Below are 21,866 nucleotides of genomic sequence, written 5' to 3'. Positions count from 1 at the left end.
ATCATATTAGATGTTATATTTCATATATTTTATAATTTTTTTGTTACGTGTTTATTGTTTAATTGCATATTTTTTTTTACTATTTACAAGTATTTACTTTGATTTGTTGAACATGTGCTTAAACGTTTCTGGCCAATTCTATGGAAATGTCAACCATACCATAAAAAAAATTGTGATTTCAATCTTATGTCAATTCATCATGCAGCTTTGATGGATATCATAACAATGTCTCAGAGGATGGTTTCCATTCACGATGTAAGTGCTGCTTTCACAACTGTCACATCCGTAACGAAGAGATGTCACATTCTTAATGTTGTTTATTCAACATTTTTCCACAATTGTGGAGTTTTTTTTCCACATATGAAAATGACAATTAATTAAAATGTAATATTACATGTTCTTAAGAGTGCCAGCCTTTCTACATTCTGTAGTTATTACACTATGTAACACATTGTTTGTTCCTGGGAAGTAAGTGTTATTTCCTAATTGCTTATGCCTCAAAAGTATAGAAAATGGCTATTATTCAGGCCCAGACCTCCCTGTCTGAAAGTCTGTGCTGATCAACTGGCCCCCATCTTCACACAGATCTTCAATAGATCACTGGAGCAGAGTGAAGTTCCCTGCTGCTTCAAACGCTCCACCATCATTCCGGTCCCCAAAAAACCCAAAATCACAGGATTTATTGTCTACAGACCTGTCACTTTCACGTCTGTGTTCATGAAGTAATTTGAGAGACAGGTTTTGGCCTGCCTGAAGGACATCACTGGACCCCTGCTGGACCCCCATCAGTTTGCTTACTGTGCAAACAGGTCTGTGGATGATGCTGTCAATATGGGACTGCATTATATCCTGCAACACCTCGACAGACCTGGGACTTATGCAAGAATCCTATTTGTGGACTTAATTTCAGCCTTCAATACCATCATGCCTGATTTTCTCTCAATCAAGCTGACCCAGTTCTCCGTGCCCACCCCAATCTATCGATGGATCACTAGCTTTCTGACAGATATACAGCAGCTAGTGAGACCAGGCAAACTCACATCCGGGACCCTCACTATTAGCACTGGTGCTCCTCAGGGATGCATTCTCTCTCCACTGCTCTTCTCCCTGTACACGAATGACTGCACTGCAAAAGACCCCACTGTCAAAACAGTGGAGATGATGGTGGACTTCACGAGAAATGCACATATTTAAAAAACTGTACATACCCCTATCTTGCACATACATTACCACTTGCACATGTACAGTTGAAGTCAAAAGCTTAGCAAACTATAGATTTGGCAAGTTGTTTAAGACATCTACTTTGTGCATGACACAAGTAATTTTTACAACAGTTGTTTGCAGACATATAGTTTCTATTTTAATTGACTATATCACAATTCCAGTGGGTCAGAAGTTTACATACACTAAGTTAACTGTGCCTTTAAGCAGCTTAGAAAATTCCAGAAAATGATGTCAAGCCTTATGGCCATTCCAAATGGACAATGAACCCCAAGCATACCTCCAAATTTGTGGAAAAATGGCTTAAGGACAACAAAGTCAAGGTATTGGAGTGGCCATCACAAAGCCGTGACCTTAATCCGATAGAAAATTTGTGGGCAGAATTGAAAAAGCGTGTGCGAGCAAGGAGGCCTACAAACCTGACTCGGTTATACCAGTTCTGTCTGGAGGAATGGGCCAAAATTCCAGCAACTTATAGTGAGAATCTTGTGGAAGGCTACCCAAAACGGTTGACCCAAGTTAAACATTTTAAAAGGCAATGCTACCAAATACTAACAATGTGTATGTAAACTTCTGACCCACTGGGAATATGATGAAAGAAATAAAAGCTGAAATAAATCATTCTCTCTCATATTCTTAAAATAGTGATCCTAACTGACCTAAGACAGGGAATGTTCTCTATGAATTAATGTCAGGAATTGTGAAAAATGTGACGAGGCAGGCGAGGAATGAGGATCTAAATGCAGCTTTAATGGAACAAAAGATAAACACAGTACTCAGAATAAAACAAAAACATGGGAAACCAGGCAAAGAACATGACAACATATGAAGACTGACAAACTAACCAGGGGAAACAAGGGCTTAACCCTCTGGGGTCTGAGGGTGTTTTGGGCCCTGGAGAAGTTTTGACATGCCTTGACATTTGTGCTTTTTTCCATTGCTTAAAAACATATTAATGGCTAAAGTCTGATAACGCTGTATTCAGCACAAACTGAAATACAAATACAAAACAATATAGTCATTTAACTTTTGTAAGACACTTTTACTGTTAGAAAGGCCATATGTGAGGAGGTGTGGATGATCATGAATATTGATGTGATTCACACCTGAAGAGACAAAGACCCCTCCCCTGAGAGAGAATGAATGTGAGGAGACTTAATGATTGAATGTATTATCTGACTATACATTTTCTTTACATAAAGACTTTACTTAAAAACTTTAGACCTACGCTACCATTTAAAAGTTTATAGATCTGTAAGATTTTTTTGATGTTTTTAAAAGAAGTCTCTTCTGCTCACCAAGGCTGCATTTATTTGATCCAAAATACAGCAAAAACAGTGATATTGTGAAATATTTTTACAATTTAAAATAACTGTTTTCTATTTGAATATATTGTCAAATGCAATTTATTCCTGTGATCAAAGCTGAATTTTCAGCATCAGTACTGCAGACTTTAGTGTCACATGATCCTTCAGAAATCATTCTAATATGCTGATTTTCTAATATGGGCATATTTGCAACACATTTTTATATCATATTACATATCATATTTACAGCATACAATTTAAATACCTGCTTTAGCCGAAACAACATTTAAATGTAACTAAAACTTGCCTATTAGGACATATTTCAAATGTCAATACTCTGAATACTGTCTGGCAAGTCTGGAAATAGTCCAGCTAGTAAAATATGTCCATGTTTATATAAAATAGCATGTCAACTAATGTAAGTAAAACTAAATGACTTACTCATCTGAAATTGTATCCTCGGCTGGATCAAGACACTCTTCAAACGTTCCTCGTCGGAGTCCCGCTCTTCTTCTGAGGAAAATGTGAACTCTTCGTCACTATCCAGTACCATCTGTAGAGCTTCATCACCTGTGTAGAGTGCCATCTTCCAAACGCGCAGGAAAGTGAATGAATGGGATGATGAACTTGATGTTTTTTAAGGCATTGTTGGGGGCGTTTACCATTTGCATTGATCGCCTTAGCACATTACCATATGAATAGCGCCCTCTGCCCGTGGGTGTGATCTCATTAGATATAATGAGCTGAGCCAGGAGAAACTGTACATCGCTTTGTTTCATACAGATTACATTGCAGGAGAATATTTGTTTTAAATTTGAATTGCTTTATTTAAAAATAGACATTTTAAGCTTTCTTTAGACATATGTTTCATGTTTGTCTGATAAGTATTCGCGGAGTTTCACTTCATTTTTGTGACGTGTTTCAGAAATATGCTCGCGGAGACAGAGACGGCTGAAAGCGCACCCTGTTTATTTTCTTTATTTTACAAAAGCACAAGGTTTTGTTGTTATTGTGAGTGTACACAAATAAAAGTAGACCCTTTATAGTTTCTAATGATGTCTTACACTTATCTGTATGCCCAAAAATGAGTATTTTAAGTTGTTTCCGCTGTTATGTGGAAAAAATCCAGCAGGACGCGCCGGCACGTCCATCGACCCCAGAGGGTTTAATACACAAGGGAAAACAAGGAACACCTGGGGAAACAATCAGGGTACAAGGAACACCTGGGGAAACGATCAGGGAGAATCAATCATGAAATACAACTACAAAAAGGACTACAGAACTAACACAGGAAACAGGAATGGGGAACTAAACAAGAATGTCAACAAAAGTCTAAAAAACAGGGAATACATGACAGAGGCCCCCCCTTTTAAGAAGCGGATTCCAGATGCTACACACACATAAAAACAAATTTGAGCTGGGGGCTCGGAAGAACGAGGCAGAGCCGGTGGGAGGTAAGGACCAAGGAGACCAGAGCAGATCAGGCGGATGGCCAGGAGACCAAGGAGACCAGAGCAAATGAGGCGGATGGCCAGGAGACCAGAGCAGATCAGGCAGGCGGCCAGGAGACCAAGGAGACCAGAGCAAATCAGGCAGATGGCCAGGAGACCAGAGCAGATCAGGCAGATGGCCAGGAGACCAAGGAGATGACCTCAAGGAGGGAGTCAGGAGACCTGGTAGGCGGCCGCAGGGCCGAGACAGGGTCAGGAGTCCTGGGAGATGGCCGCAGGGCCGAGACAGGGTCAGGAGTCCTGGGAGGCAGCCGCAGGGCCGAGACAGGGTCAGAAGTCCTGGGAGGCGGCCGCAGGGCCGAGACAGGGTCAGGAGGCCTGGGAGGTGGCCGCAGGGCCAAGACAGGGTCAGGAGGCCTGGGAGGCGGCCGCAGGGCCGAGACAGGGTCAGGAGGCGAGGAATAGTCTCTGGGGGAGTGGGCGGAGCCGCTGGAGGAATTGTCTCTGGGGGAGCGGGTGGAGCCATGGAAGACTCTGTGGGCGGAGCCAGTAGAGGCTCAAGGGGCGAAGCCATGGAAGGCGGAGCCATGGGAGGCTCGAGACAAAGAGTCCTGGATGACTGGGAATGACCTCCATGGTCGCAAAAATGGGAAGAAACTCTGGAACGACCTCTGTGGTCATGAGCATGGGCAGAGACTCGGGGACGACCTCTGTGGTCGTGGGCGTGGGCGGAGACTCGGAAACGACCTCTGTGGTCATAGGCGGAGACTCGGGAACGACCTCTGTGGTCGTGGGCGGAGACTCGGGAACAGGAGCCTTTCTTCTTCTCTTTCCCCGTATGGCTGAAGTTGGCAACACTGGCTCTGGGACGGACGAGGCTGGCGATGCAGGCTCTGGGATGGACGAGGCTGGCAACGCAGGCCCTGGGACGGACGAGGCTTCCAGCTCATTGGCGGTGGCAGGCATGGGCGTTGGCTCGTTGGCTGTGGCAGGCGTGGGCGCTGACAATTTGTGAGGTAGGGTCTTCATGGCCCTATGCACTGACATCAGTGGCAGATCATTCAACTTGGTGACAGGGGCCATGGAAGGCATTCAAGGTAGGGGCCGCAGGAGGCTTGGAGCAAGGAGTCGTGGAATGCTTGGAGCAAGGAGCCGTGGAAGGCTTGGACAAGGGAGCCGAAGATACAGGTTTTGGCCTGGGGTTCCCACCATAATCCATTGGGCAAAGGGAACTGCAAAGTTCAAGAGCCTTCTCCACATATTTGTAGAGAGTCCAGTGAGGATCAGCCGGAGGCATTAGTTCCTTCAGTGCACTATTCAGACCGGTCCGGAAGAAAACCACCAGAGAGCGGTCTGGATAGTGCACTAAATTCGCTAGCTCTAAAAACTCACGGATGTGATCCACAACTGGACGGTCCCCTTGTTTAAGGAGCAGAATTCGGACGGCCACTAGATCCATTTTTGGTCAGTCTTTCTGTGACAAGGCAGGCGAGGAATGAGGATCTAAATGCAGCTTTAATGGAACAAAAGATAAACAAAGTACTCAGAATAAAACAAAACAAAACAAAACATAATAATAATAATAATAATTCCTTGTGTGTGTGAGAACACTTGGCAATAAAGCTCATTTTGATTCTTCTTCTGATTCTTCTAAACAAAAGCGACATTTCTGTAAAGAGCATCTGTAAATGAGCGCATGTTAACAAGAGAGACAAGAAAGGCTCTGGTCAGATATTAAGATTATCAGTGAATACAATTTTTATTTTACTCAGTTCCTTGCAATAAGCTATTGTATGAGTGCAGAAGACTTGGAATCTCGGGCACAAATCAAATGGACTCTTTGCATTATGCTTTTATTTTGCTTTTATGTCCTTTTTGAAGCTTGAAAGCTCCAATCCCCATTAATTGTAACTGCATGGAAAAGAGCGACCGGTAGGGTTCAATGTGGCTAAATTATTTAAAAACTTTTTTAAATGTGTCAAATTGATGTAGCTAATGATAATCCCTGTAATTATAATAATCATAATTTATTTGGAAACAAAATACTTATTAGTGATTTTCAGTTTTAAGGTGACCAAATCAAAAGATAACTGAACAAATAACTGAATTTAGGATAAAAAGCCCACTTGTTGCAGGGGCTGAAGGCCCCCATAAAACATATTAATTACTTGATTGCTAATTGGTTAGTCATTGGCTTGTAGAATATACTTGATTAAATGAAGTGCCAACTGTGAATGAAATTAACAGGAAATGGTGCACACTTTTACTGAAGTGGTTATTTTGAATAAGCATTATAAAAATTTTTTAGGACCCCCAGGTAACCTAAAACATTTTATAAAATAAAAAATAATCAAACCAACCTTTCGCTGTTATTTCTTTGCACACAAATTATGTTAATCAATATTCAATAAAAAATAAAGGTGTTTTTTAGTTTGTTTATTATCTTGATGCACAAAAAAAAAAAAAAAAAAACATTTTCCTTAAGGGGTGCCTTAAGCCCCATTGTACCCCACTGTACATTCTTCAGAACCTCTCATGTTGTGTTCCACGGAAGAAAGAAAAAGTCTTGAAGAGAGTAAATGATGACAGAACTAACCCTTTTTTGTCAAATTGTCCTTCTTTTGGCAATAACATTAAGGCTGCTGTACCGTGAATCATAGCGTTTGGCATTTATAAAACTCTCAGGCACGGTGATGATGTTCTTCACCACTCTTTAATTTGGCTTCACATGGTTGAGTTGCTTTACCTTGTTCTGTGTACGCTTCGCATGGTGCCGGAGGACCCTTGCTCTTGCATTTTAACAAAGTTTCTATGGCAACGTAGCCATTACTTCAAGAGAGGTAAGTTGTTGAGGATGCTCAGCTGGAGGAGGCTGCTCACAAGTGCCTACACATTTCATCCAAACACACCAGGATATAGACATACTTTAGGGATGAGTTGATTTCAATTTCTCCCCCTGATGGTTAATTTATGCACATAGCCACATGCCATGGGGAGCTGATAGAGCCACACGATGAGGGTTCGGTATAGATAGAGTATATTAGTATTCATTTCAAGGTATATGAAGGAGCTTTTCAAAATTCACTGTGCTTCAAAATAGCTATGAAAGTTTTAATGCTGTCTGGTTTCTAGGGTAAAAATTAGGGCTGCCAAGTTCATTTAATTTCTTAACCCTGGGTAAACATAACCCTGGGTTATCTTATTTCATGTTTCACACTGTTCAATGAAAGAGTGATTATTATTACTATTATATGTATCATATACTGAACATAACTGAACACTTCTGATTAGTCTGCAAATTTCAAAACACATGTTCAGTTTTGGTCATAATGCCTACATGCATTGTAAAGACTGTATATATATATATATATATATATATACACTATATTGCCAAAAGTATTCGCTCATCTGCCTTTAGACGCATATGAACTTAAGTGACATCCCATTCTTAATCCATAGGGTTTAATATGACGTCGGCCCACCCTTTGCAGCTACAACAGCTTCAACTCTTCTGGGAAGGCTTTCCACAAGGTTTAGGAGTGTGTTTATGGGAATTTTTGACCATTCTTCCAGAAGCGCATTTGTGAGGTCAGACACTGATGTTGGACGAGAAGGCCTGGCTCACAGTCTTTGCTCAAATTCATCCCAAAGGTGCTCTATCGGGTTGAGGTCAGGACTCTGTGCAGGCCAGTCAAGTTCTTCCACACCAAACTTGCTCATCTATGTCTTTATGGACCTTGCTTTGTGCACTGGTGTGCAGTCATGTTGGAACAGGAAGGGGCCATCCCCAAACTGTTCCCACAAAGTTGGGAGCATGGAATTGTCCAAAATCTCTTGGTATGCTGAAGCATTCAGAGTTCTTTCACTGGAACTAAGGGGCCAAGCCCAGCTCCTGAAAAACAACCCCACACCATAATCCCCCCTCCACCAAACTTCACAGTTGGCACAATGCAGTCAGACAAGTACCGTTCTCCTGGCAACCGCCAAACCCAGACTCGTCCATCAGATTGCCAGATGGAGATGCGTGATTCGTCACTCCAGAGAACGCGTCTCCACTGCTTTAGAGTCCAGTGGCGGCGTGCTTTACACCACTGCATCCGACACTTTGCATTGCACTTGGTGATGTATGGCTTGGATGCAGCTACTCGGCCATGGAAACCCATTCCATGAAGCTCTCTACGCACTGTTCTTGAGCTACTCTGAAGGCCACATGAACTTTGGAGGTCTGTAGCGATTGACTCTGCAGAAAGTTGGCGACCTCTGCGCACTATGTGCCTCAGCATCCGCTGACCCCGCTCTGTCATTTTACGTGGCCTACCACTTCGTGGCTGAGTTGCTGTCATTCCCAATCGCTTCCACTTTGTTATAATACCACTGACAGTTGACTGTGGAATATTTAGTAGCGAGGAAATTTCACAACTGGACTTGTTGCACAGGTGGCATCCTATCACAGTACCACGCTGGAATTCACTGAGCTCCTGAGAGCGGCCTGTTCTTTCACAAATGTTTGTAGAAGCAGTCTGCATGCCTAGGTGCTTCATTTTATACACCTGTGGCCATGGAAGTGATTGGAACACCTGAATTCAATTATTTGGATGGGTGAGCGAATACTTTTGGCAATATAGTGTATATATGACTATATATATATATATATATATATATATATATATATATATATATATATATATATAGTCAGTTGAAGTCAGAAGTTTACATACACTTAGTCATTAAAACTAATTTTTTAACCACTCCACAGATTTAATATTAGAAGACTATAGTTTTGGTAAGTCGTTTAGGACATCTACTTTGTGCATGACACGAGTTATTTTGCAGACAGATTGTTTCACTTGTAATTGACTATATCACAATTCCAGTTGGTCAGAAGTTTACATACACTTAGGGGTCGTTTAAACGACAACGTTTTCAACTAAAAACGGAAAACCTTTTATGCATTTTGGCTGTGCGTTTACACGACAAAGGTTTTGGGGCCTTAAAATGCAAACTTTTGAAAATGGGTTTCAAAGTGCAAGTTTTAGAAAACGATGCCTTTATCGTCTCTGTGTAAACATACAAAAACGATGACGTCATGCGCACACGTATTACGTGTTCAGTCTATAGGCATGCGCGCGAGACATTCAAAACTACAATGGCGGACTACAGGACTGTGTTTATGCTGCTCAAGACTTTGAGTGTATTGACGCTTCTCAAGCAAAGTGTAGATCTTCATTGTTTGTATTCACCACTCTGTGGAAGAATGCTTATGTGTGCAGGCGCTTAGTGTTTCTTTACAAAGTGACATTGCCAACTACTGGCCTGGCATGCATAATACAGTGTTTTAGTAGTTTTCACGGATACGTGTGAACAGGGATCGTTTTGACAACGTTGTCGTCTGTACGCGAAACTGTACGCGAAACTTTTCAAAAATGTTCAGTTTTTAGTACATCGTTGTCATATAAACGGCCCCTAAGTTATCTGTGCCTTTAAGCAGCTTCCAGAAAATGATGTCAAGCCTTTAGACAATTAGCTAATTAGCTTCTGATAGGCTAATTGGAGTCAATTGGTTGTGTACCTGTGGGTGTATTTTAAGCCTTACCTTCAAACTCAGTGCCTCTTTGCTTGACATCATGGGAAAATCAAAAGAAATCAGCCAAGAAAAAAAATCGCGGTGGGTCTTCCAAATGGACAATGACCCCAAGCATACCTCCAAAGTTGTGGCAAAATGGCTTTAGGACAACAAAGTCAAGGTATTGGAGTGGCCATCACAAAGCCCTGACCTCAGTCCGATAGAAAATTTGTGGGCAGGACTGAAAAAGCGTGTGCGAGCAAGGAGGCCTACAAACCTGACTCAGTTACAAAAGTTCTGTGTAGACGAATGGGCCAAAATTCCAGCAACTTATTGTGAGAAGCTTGTGGAAGGCTACCCAAAAATTTTGACCCAAGTTAAACAATTTAAAGGCAATGCTGCCAAATACTAACAAAGTGTATGTAAACTTCTGACCCACTGGGAATGTGATGAAAGAAATAAAAGCTGAAATAAATCATTCTCTCTACTATTATTCTGACATTTCATATTCTTAAAATAAAGTAGTGATCCTAACTGTGTAATGTAAATGTCAGGAATTGTGAAAAACTGAGTTTAAATGTATTTGGCTAAGGTGTATGTAAACTTCTCACTTCAACTGTATATATAAACTCCTAAAGTCCTCTCATTTTCAACTGCTTTTATTTTCAGCAAACTTAACATGTGTAACTATTTGTATGAACATAAAAAAATTCAACAACTAAGACATAAACTGAACAAGTTTCACAGACATGTGACTAACAGAAATGCAATAATGTGTCCCTGAATAAAGGGGGGGTCAAAGTAACAGTCAGTACTAGCATTAAGTACTGCAGTGCATCTCCTCCTCATGGACTGCACCAGATTTATCAGTTCTTGCTGTGAGATGTTACCCCACTCTTCCACCAAGGCACTTGCAAGTTCCCGGACATTTCTGGGGGGAATGACCCTAGCCCTCAACCTCCGATCCAACAGGTCCCAGACGTGCTCAATGGAATTTAGATCCGGACTCTTCGCTGGCCATGGCAGAACACTAACATTCCTGTCTTGCAGGAAATCACGCACAGAACGAGCAATATGGCTGGTGGCATTGTCATGCTGGAGGGTCATGTCAGGATGAGCCTGCAGGAAAGGTATCACATGAGGGAGGAGGATGTCTTCCCTGTAACGCACAGTGTTGAGATTGCCTGCAATGATGATGCTGTGACATACCGCCCCAGACAATGACGGACCCTCCACCTCCAAATCGATCCCGCTCCAGAGTACAGGCCTTGGTGTAACGCTCATTCCTTCGACAATAAACGCGAGTCGACCATCACCCCTGGTGAGACAAAACCACTTTTTGCCAGTCCTGTCTGGTCCAGCGAAGGTGGGTTTGTGCCCATAGGCGATGTTGTTGCAGGTGATGTCTGGTAAGGACCTGCCTTACAACAGGCCTACAAGCCCTCAGTCCAGCCTCTCTCAGCCTATTGCGGACAGTCTGAGCACTGATGGAGGGATTGTGCGTTCCTGGTGTAACTCAGGTAGTTGTTGTTGCCATTCTGTACCTGTCCTGTAGGTGTGATATTCGGATGTACTGATCCTGTGCAGGTGTTGTTGCACGTGGTCTGCCACTGCGAGGACGATCAGCTGTCCTTCCTGTCTCCCTGTAGCGCTGTCTTAGGTGTCTCACAGTACGGACATTGCAATTTATTGCCCTTGCCACATCTGCAGTCCTCATGCCTCCATGCAGCATGCCTAAGGCACGTTCACACAGATGATCAGGGACCCTGGGCATCTTTCTTTTTGTGTTAAAGAGAAAGGTCTCTTTAGTATCCTAAGTTTGTATAACTGTGACCTTAATTGCCTACTGTCTGTAAACTGTTAGTGTCTTAATGTCCGTTCCACAGGTGCATGTTCATTAATTGTTTATGGTTCATTGAACAAGCATGGAAAACATTGTTTAAACCCTTTACAATAAAGATCTGTAAAGTTATTTGGTGTTTTACAAAATTATCTTTAAAATACAGTGTCCTGAAAAAGGGAAGTTTCTTTTTTTGCTGAGTTTATATATAATGTCATGGGAAAAAGAAAGTACACCCTCCTTGAATTCTATGGTTTTACGTATCAGGACATAATAAAAATCATCTGGTCCTTAGCAGGTCTTAAAATTAGGTAAATACAACCTCAGATGAACAACAACACATGACATATTACACCATGTCATGATTTATTTAACAAAAATAAAGCCAAAATGGAGAAGCGATGTGTGAAAAACTAAGTACACCTTATGATTCAGTAGCTTGTAGAACCACCTTTAGCAGCAATAACTTCAAGTAATCGTTTTCTGTATGACTTTATCAGTCTCTTACATCATTGTGGAGGAATTTTGGCCCACTCTTCTGTACAACGTTGCTTCAGTTCATTGAGGTTTGTGGGCATTTGTTTATGCACAGCTCTCTTAAGGTCCCGCCACAGCATTTCAATCGGGTTGAGGTCTGGACTTTGACTGGGCCATTGCAACACCTTGATTCTTTTCTTTTTCAGCCATTCTGTTGTAGATTTGCTGGTGTGCTTGGGATCATTGTCCTGTTGCATGACCCACTTTCAGCCAAGCTTTAGCTGTCGGACAGATGGCCTCCCATTTGTCTCTGGAATACTTTGGTGTACAGAGGAGTTAATGGTCGACTCAATGAATGCAAGGTGCTCAGGTCCTGTGGCTGCAAAACAAGCCCAAATCATCACCCCTCCACTTTGGTCTTGTCTGTCCAAAGGACATTGTTCCAGAAGTCTTGTGGTTTGTTCAGATGCAACTTTGAAAACCTAAGCCGTGCTGCCATGTTCTTTTTAGAGAGAAGAGGCTTTCTCCTGGCAACCCTTCCAAACAAGCCATTCTTGTTCAGTTTTTTTCTAATTGTACTGTCATGAACTTTAACATTTAACATGCTAACTGAGGCCTGTAGAGTCTGAGATTTAACTCTTGGGTTTTTTGCAATTTCTTTGAGCATTGCACGGTCTGACCTTGGGGTGAATTTTCTGGGATGTCCACTCCTGGGAAGATTGGCAACTGTCTTGAATGTTTTCCACTTGTGAATAATCTTTCTCACTGTAGAATGATGGATTTTAAATTGTTTGGAAATGGCCTTATAACCCTTCCCAGATTGATGGGCAGCAACAGTTGCTTCTCTAAGATCATTGCTGATGTCTTTCCTCCTTGGCATTGTGTTAACACACACCTGAATGCTCCAGACCAGCAAACTGCTAAAACTTCAGCTGTTATAGAAGTTGTCACACTTGCTGATGATCAATTAATCAAGGGCATTTGATTAGCAGCACCTGGCTACTACTTAGCCTCTCAATTCCTATGGAAGCAGTAAGGGTGTACTTAGTTTTTCCACACATGGCTTCTCCATTTTGGCTTTATTTTTGTTAAATAAATCATGACACGGTGTAATACGTATGTCATGTGTTGTTGTTCATCTGAGGTTGTATTTACCAAATTTTAAGACCTGTTAAGGACCAGATGATTTTTATTACGTCTTGATATGTAAAACCATAGAATTCAAGGAGAGTGTACTTTCTTTTTCCCATGACTGTGTATATATATATATATATATATATATATATATATATATATATATATATATATATATATATATATATTATATACACACAACTGGTCAAAAGTTTTGAAACACTTGACTGAAATGTTTCTCATGATCTTAAAAATCTTTTGATCTGAAGGCGTATGCTTAAATGTTTGAAATTAGTTTTGTAGACAAAAATATAATTGTGCTACCATACTAATTGATTTCATTATAAAACTAAAATTTTATTTAAAAAAAAAAAAGATTTTGGACCAAATAATAAAGAAAAGCAGCCAATAAGTGCCCAACATTGATGGGAACTCCTTCAATACTGTTTAAAAAGCATCCCAGGGTGATACCTCAAGAAGTTGATTGAGAAAATGTCAAGAGTACATTTCTGCAAATTCTAGGCAAAGGGTGACTACTTTGAAGATGCTAAAATGTAACACAGTTTTGATTTATTTTGGATTTTGTTTAGTCACAACATAATTCCCATAGTTCCATTTATGTTATTCCATAGTTTTGATGATTTTACTATTATTCTAAAATGTGAAAAACAAATTATAATAAAGAATGAGTGTTTCAAAACTTTTGACCGGTAGTGTATATATACATAAAAAAATATAAAACAAAGAGGATTTCTGGGGTCACATTCTAGGGCAAAAATAGTGCGTGGTATTATGAATGCATAGTACTTTGATCGATGCTCTCTGCATTATTATAAAAGGTTTGTTTCACTCCAGATCATGTGAAATTCTAACTCTTAGAATGCAATAATTCCCGCACTTCCTGGCAGGACTGAGTTTATGCCATTTGGGAATCAACGCATCCCAGAATGTGATATTAGCTGTATTATATATATTGCCATGGTGCCTGAGAACCTGAAACTACAATTCAAGTCTGCAACCACTGAAAAGTGCTGAAAACTTTACTGTATAACTGTAACTACCTCTTTCAATACAGTAAACTCAATGCTGGTCTTTAACTTATAATGAAAAACTGTTAAAAACATTACATAACGCTTAACAGATCAGTAGTTCAGGTACATTTAAATACGAATATACTGTATATAAATTAGTGATCTGCATTATAAACTACATTTTTCAGATTTTTAGTTTCTGAAGAACATTTGAATGTTGCTTGCTCAGGCTAAACTCAATGTTGTTGTGAGGTTGCTTAGGTATTCTGAGTGTTTTAGGCATGTTGCTATGGGTGGTTGCTAGGTGGTTGATTGGGTGTTCTAGGTGGTTGCTAGGGGGGTCTGGTTGGTTGCTAGGATGGTCTGTGATATTCTCATCCCTCCTTCAATGCAAGTCTATTGGCTCACTTTACTTGGCATTGTAAAAATCTTAATTTGGTTGCTAGAACGTTGTTGTGCTTTTGCTAAGGTCTTCTGAGTGTTTTAGGCATGTTGCTATGGGTGGTTGATTGGGTGTTCTGGGTGGTTGCTAGGGTGTGGCTAGGTGGTTGCTAGGGGAGTTGGGGTGGTTGCTAGGATGGTCTATGATATTCTCGTCCAAGTCTATGGGCTCACTTTATTACCTGGAATGCGAAAATCTTAAGTCTGACAACACATTTCAGATTTGATGCATCATTCAAGTCTGTAGTGGTGCGTAACAAATGATGTGCCAGCTTAGGTTTTTTTATTTTTTATTTTTTTTATCTCTAACCACAAGTGAGCAATAATAATAGTGATGCTTGCCTTAGCAAGTTTGTTAATACTATTAATACAAATGTATTATAAATTGCCTCTGACAAAAAGGTTGCATGTGTTTGTTTTTTTCAAATGCAGATGTAGATTCATTGTCAGAATTGTATAATAACTGTATGTGTGTGTGTGTGTTTATTTGTTTGTAGCTGGGAGGTGTTGCGTTTTCTCCTGTCCAACTTGCGCTGGTGGATGGAGGAGTACAGATTTGATGGATTCAGGTTTGATGGGGTGACGTCTATGTTGTACTATCATCACGGAATCGGTACGTCCAAGTAACATGGGAAACGAAGCACTAAATGTTCTTTACATGTAATTATATTAACTGCCTATTCTCACTGAAAATGTCACACGCTTGAACAGTAGAACATGTTGAAATGTGTATTGTTGGAAGAGGAGCCATTCCAAGGGCAGCGCATTATGTAAACTCTCATAAATGGATATAATTGAGTGGGAAAAACCCTGCCATACAAGCTCTTTCAAGCAAGAAATTAATTGCACAAGTAGTGTGGCAAATGTTATTTTGCCATTTTCCACTTTCCTTTTTAATTTTGTACAGTCGATGCTGCGAATGAATTTGGGGAGATTATTTTTAAAAAGCGCATTGTCTAAATCATAGTTCTTGGTTTTAATGAAACTCGATATTAGACCAAATCAAAAATGGCAGTGGCTATCTACACTAAATGTAATTAGTTGTAGATACTATTTGCACCCCACTGTAAATACTAACATACACTATTTGCATTTTGACTAGCAACATAAAGCTACTGAATCTGATTTGGTTACCATGTTTTCTGATACTCAGCATCAGAATTTTCAGGAGATTATGCTGAATACTTCGGACTTCATGTAGATGAAGACTCGCTGGTCTACATTATGCTGGCAAACCATATTCTACACACCCTCTATCAGGACTGCATCACTATTGCAGAGGTGAGTCATTTGTTTTGTTTAGGAATGCTTTTTACATTGAACATGGAAGCTACCATCAGTATCAAGAGCTATATTTTTATGTGTTATAAAGCAATATGTTTTGTGCAAGGAACAGACTGAAACTTATTTTGTTGCATAAAAATGCCGTCGATTGAGCTTAACTTGAATTGAAGCCAGGAATGTTCCTTTAAATCAAATTTTACCTTTTAACTGAACATATGGGGTCCGCTTCCTGTTACTATTTTATTTTATGCTGTGAGGTGACAGGAATTCTACATTATTATCAAAGTCTTAAGCATCTATATTTTATACAACAGTACGTCTCATAGTCTATTGGTTACATCACTCAGAATATGTGCCGGTATCATCCAAAATTACCACAGTACCTCTTGTCATAGCTCAATAACCTAAGTCTTGTCAAGCGCGACACTGTATTTCAACTCCACAAAGACAAAATTAACCTCTGAAGTCAAAGGGACACTAAAATTAGCATTAAATTAGCACTCAGTGGCTCTGTCTCACCATGATTAATGAGAGCACTTACTTTTTACTTACTCTTTTCTGTGTTTTGTAATTAGTGGAAAGTGTCCACCAGAGATACCATCTAATTCTCTTTTATGAACTCCGTTGATAGAACCTAGGACTGTGAATAATAGTTTGCTTACATTGCAGGAAACTATTAAATAGCATAAAAAACAGACTATGCATAAAACAAGGACTATAACTACAGTGCTGAAAGGTATTTCTTTTTTGCAGACTTCAAAAGAAAGGTTAATTCAGTTTTGTAATACTTCAGTCAGGTAGACAGTATGTTGAATTTTACACGGATGAAAATGAGGCGGTGAGAGATAGCTGCACAGTTTGATCAATGGCATGAAATGGATTCAAATTCTCTCATCATTTACTCGCCCTCATGCCATCCCAGATGTGTATGACTGTCTGTCTTCTGCTGAATACAACAAAGATTTTTAGAAGGGTATCTCAGCTCTGTAGGTCCATACAATGCAAGTGAATGGTGGCCTGAACTTTGAAGGTCCAAAAAGCATATAAAGGCAGCATAAAAGTAATCCATTCGACTCCAGTGGTTAAATGCATATCTTCAGAAGCGATTCGAAAGGTGTGGGTGAGAAACAGATCAATATTTAAGTTATTTTATTTACTATAAACCCTCCTCCCTGCCCAGTAGTATATGCACAAATAATGTGAATCTCCAAAAACAAAAAAGAATGTGAAAGTGAAGATTTATATAAAGTGAAAAAGAAGATTTATATAAAAACAAATTGCTTAAATATTGATGTTTTTAACCACACATATATTTCTTCTGAAGACATATTAAAGCACTGGAGTCGTATTGATTACCTTTATGCTGCCTTTAAGTGCTTTTTGGACCTTCAAAGATCTTGCATCGAATAGACATACAAAGCTGAGATATTTTTCTAAAAATCTTTGTATTCAATAGAAGAAGAATCATACACATCTAGGATGGCATGAGGGTGAGTAAGTGATGAGAGAATTTAAATTTGTGGGTGTAATATCCCTTTTTACACATTTAAATCAAATGTTGATTTAATGCCAGTGGATTTTAGTTTTGTTCTCTAAATTTGTATGGCTTTTTGTGGTTTTCCCCTCAGCTATGAGCACTGTGCTCAGTATGTTAATCATAAGAAGTTGTTAAAGGCATTTTTAAACAGAATAACCACTCCATGTTGCAGTGTTTTCAAAGAACTACATTCTTTTTTTTAAGGATGTGTCCGGTATGCCTGCCCTTTGCTTTCCAATCCAGGAAGGAGGTCTTGGTTTTGACTATCGTCTGGCAATGGCCATACCTGACAAATGGATTCAGGTGAGTGTTTTTCACAGTAACTTGAACTGAAGAACAAGGGTCACTGTTATACAAAAATAAATAAGTAAATGAAGTTCACACAAAACAATTACTTGAATACACCTTTACTATGATGAACATGTTTGAATTCTTTTTTAATATATATATATATATATATATATATATATATATATATATATATATATATATATATATATATATATATATATATATATATACTTTGAGGTGCTAAAATATGTCTCTTAAAAAGTTTTAAAAAAATGTATAATTTAAAAGTGGTGTTACCGTCTGGACGGTAAATAAATAAATACATTCATTAAAATAAATTAATTAAAAGCTGAAATAAAAAAAATAAATAAAAAAAACTATTTTACATATATATATATATATATACATACATATATATACACCGATCAGCCACAACATTAAAACCACCTGCCTAATAATGTGTAGGTCCCCCTCGTGATTCTATACTTTTCACCACAATTGTACAAAGCGGTTATCTGAGTTATCATAGACTTTGTCAGTTCGAACCAGTCTGGCCATTCTCTGTTGACTTCTCTCATCAACAAGGCAGACTGGATGTTTTTGGCACCATTCGGAGTAAATTCTAGAAACTGTTGTGCGTATAAATCCCAGGAGATCAGCAATTACAGAAATACTCAAACCAGCCCGTCTGGCACCAACAATCATCCATGCGATTACCTAATCAGCCAATCGTGTGGCAGCAGTAGAGTGCATAAAATCATGCAGATACGGGTCAGGAGCTTCAGTTAATGTTCACATCAACCATCAGAATGGGGAATAGATGTGATCTCAGTGATTTGGACCATGGCATGATTGTTGGTGCCAGGTGGGCTGGTTTGAGTATTTCTGTAACTACTGATCTCCTGGGATATATATATATATATATATATATATATATATATATATATATATATATATATATATATATTATTTTAAAATATATTTGTAACCAACATGCAGGCTGCCATTTGGTTATCATGTGACCACTTCAGACCCTTATATAAAAATAAGAAAGATATTTTGACATTATTATGAAAAGACAAATTTTGTTTAGGTCAAATGGAGTAACCAAGAAAACTTGATTCAAAAATTCATGATATTTGTAAAAAAAAAAAAAAAAAAAAAAAAAAATGTTTTACCTTGAAGAATATGTTTTATAATTAAATATTAGGTTTTGTGCACTCACATGTATTCAAGGTGCAACATTTTACTTGGCATTTTTAAAGTAATTAAATCAGTTTTGCCATAGAAAATGCTATGCATATTTTCAAAAACCAATATGGTTTTCCTAAAATCCAAAGACAGCCATGTATAAAGCCCATTTGTACTTTATGGGACAAATTTAGTGTGATATTATGAAGACAAAATGTTCTTTACAAAATGTAACTATTGCCTTTTATAGGACAGCCTAGCACCCCCTTGAAGCCCCCTGGGGGTTCCCGAACCCCAGTTAGAAAAACAAAACGTGAATATACAATTTAGCTCAACTATATGCATTGCATTAACTTTCATCAGCACATCACATAATATTAACCCCCACCAAACCACAGTCATACTGTAAGCGCAGCTGACAACTTTACTCACATTTACATTTGTTTGAGTCATATCGTTCTAAGTGTCTCATTCATCACATACTTGCCCTGCTTGTAATTCAGAAGCGGAACGTGTTTCTATCTCTTTCTCGGGGGAATTAGATTTAAAGATACAGTATGTGGAACCTGCTCCAAATATGTCTGTACAAACTAGACTGACAACCACTGGATCAGATAAATAGGACATGCCTGTATTTTCTTAAGCAGATTTATGTTAAAGGGATAGCTCACCCAAAAATACAAATTCTGTCATTATTTACTCACCCTCATATCATTTCAAACCAGTATGACTTTCTTTCTTTCATGGAATACCAGAGGAGAAGTTAGGCAGAATGTCTGAGCTGCTCACTTGCGCACAATGAAAACAGATGGAGACCAGGGACAGCCATGTTCCAAATAAGACAAAAAAGCACCATGAAAGCAGCATAAAAGTAGTCCATACGCCTTGTGTGCTATTTTCCATGTCTTCTGAAATCTTGCTTGATGACCATGGTCAATTTTCACTTTCGTTGTATGGAAAAGAGCAGCTTGAACATTGTGCTTTAAAAATCAACTTTTGTGTTCCGCAGAAGAAAGTCATACAGTTTTGGAATGACATGAGAGAGAGAACTACACTACACATTTACACTATTGTGTTCTTGGGAACTAGGTAGCGTTTTATAGTTTAGTCATGTTTTTGTGTGTGTGTGTGTGTGTGTGTGTGCAAAATTAGAAGAAGAATTATGGGCATTTCTTTAATCATTTTTCTTAATTAGTGATTCTTTTGTGAGTTGATCTAAAGCATTGCTTTGTTCTAGCCTCTTATGTGTACATTAAAATTAATGAAGGTCTTCTCATTATGAATATATACTGAGATTTTCTGATTCTTTTCTGTTCTTGGCAGTAGCATAAAGTGAAGCACATCTATCAGACTGTCTCGATCAGAGAACTGCAGTTTCAACTGCAATTTGATGTGAATGTGGACAGTTTATAATAGTTATTTCTTATAGCCCCTCATTAGGTTCAGCTTTAATTGTTCAAGTGGGGCCTGGGTAGCTCAGCGAGCAAAGACGCTGACTACCACCCCTTGAGTTGTGAGTTCGAATCCAGGGCGTGCTGAGTGACTCCAGCCAGGTCTCCTAAGCAACCAAATTGGACCGGTTGCTAGGGAGGCTAGAGTCACATGGGGTAACCTCCTCGTGGTCACTATAATGTGGTTCTCGCTCTCGATGGGGCACGTGGTGAGTTGTGCGTGGATGCCATGGAGAATAGCTTGAAGCCTCCACATGCGCTATGTCTCCGCAAGCCATGTGATAAGATGCGCTGATTGAAGGTCTCTTTTAAATATTAAATAATCTAAGATCATCTAAACTTATAAACAGGAAAGCTTAATGCAATATCGTATTTTTGGTGTACAACTTTTAAAACAACATGTTATAGATATTACTTTATTAATTGTTTGACATGGAAGCTATGCTGCAAAAAAAAAAAAAAAAAAAAAAAAAATCATGTCTTGTTTTCCTTGTATGCTATTATAGTTCATTTTTCTTATCCTGCTGGAAAATTGTTATTTCTTGTTTTAAACATAAATCCAACAAAGTATAGTGAAGAAAAAAACTATATTTACTATATATAATATACAAAAACATTTCAGATATATTTTCTGAAAAGAAGCCTTAAAATGTTGCACAATGTTGCTTAAAGAAAATGCTATCTTGTTTTAAGGATGTTTAGATATTATTACTGGAGCACAAAAATATTTTTTTTAATTTTTTATTTATTGCAGTATTTCTTTCGTCAAATTATTTTTCAATTATTAGCCATAGCATGGAGAAGATAGACAACGAAATCTGCAAAAATAATAATTGTTGGGGAAAAGCAACAAAGTTAAAAGAATGCAAAATTGAAAGTTGATTTTTAATTTTTGATTTCCATATTTCTTTAATAATTCATTTATTTCTCTATGCAATTCCTTATTTATTTTTCCTTACATTTTTCCTTTCCTTAATGTCAGTCAAGCGAAGTACTTTTACAATGATCAGCCAATGGTGTCATAAATACCGCCTTCTGATGTTTGATTGACATCCCCTCATTAGCATGTTGCACAAAGGAAACATTTATATGGAACTAAATACAGAAATAAAGAAATGTAAAATATATTTATATAGAAATAAAAATCAACCTTTCAATTTCCCCTACCATGTATTTATCTTTTATATTGTATTATTGTGCTGCATTTATTTTGTATTAATTAAATTAATTATTTTTATTTGTCCTCGCACATTTAATTAATTTAATATATTTATTTATGCACTTATATGTGGATTTATTTATTTATTTACAATTTTTACAGAGTATTGTATGCTTGATCCTTAAATTACCTTTAGATAATAAAACTTAAATAGCTTATTTGGATAAATAATCTTGTTTTGAGTGAATTCACATTATTATTGTTATTTATTTATTTTTATTTATTATTATTTTATTTTTATTTTTTTGACATGAACATTTTTTAAAGTGATAACTAATTTGCATGAACATCAGTAAATCTTGTTTCAGTAACAAGATATGCTTAATTCAGGACATTTGTACAACTGTGTCAGTTTCATTAGAAACATATACAAGATCATATTTAGTGATCAACTGATTGTATGAATAGTGCAGTTTACTTATTAAAAA

At 38.4% G+C, this 21,866-nt stretch overlaps 1 protein-coding gene across 1 annotated transcript in view; it reads left to right on the top strand.

The window, feature by feature from the left end:
- Positions 1-21,866, top strand: part of LOC127421889 (1,4-alpha-glucan-branching enzyme-like) — a 280,638-nt gene that overhangs the window by 105,815 nt on the left and 152,957 nt on the right. Inside the window, exons 8-10 of the mRNA XM_051665092.1 lie at positions 14,963-15,078; positions 15,619-15,746; positions 17,491-17,589. Coding sequence (XP_051521052.1) covers positions 14,963-15,078; positions 15,619-15,746; positions 17,491-17,589 — 343 coding nt within the window. The remainder of the gene's footprint in view (positions 1-14,962; positions 15,079-15,618; positions 15,747-17,490; positions 17,590-21,866) is intronic.

The sequence above is a fragment of the Myxocyprinus asiaticus genome, chromosome 31 (assembly GCF_019703515.2).
Source record: "Myxocyprinus asiaticus isolate MX2 ecotype Aquarium Trade chromosome 31, UBuf_Myxa_2, whole genome shotgun sequence".
Lineage (NCBI taxonomy): Eukaryota > Metazoa > Chordata > Actinopteri > Cypriniformes > Catostomidae > Myxocyprinus > Myxocyprinus asiaticus.
Note: the sequence above shows the minus strand (reverse complement) of the source record. Positions and strands in the feature narration are given on the sequence as shown.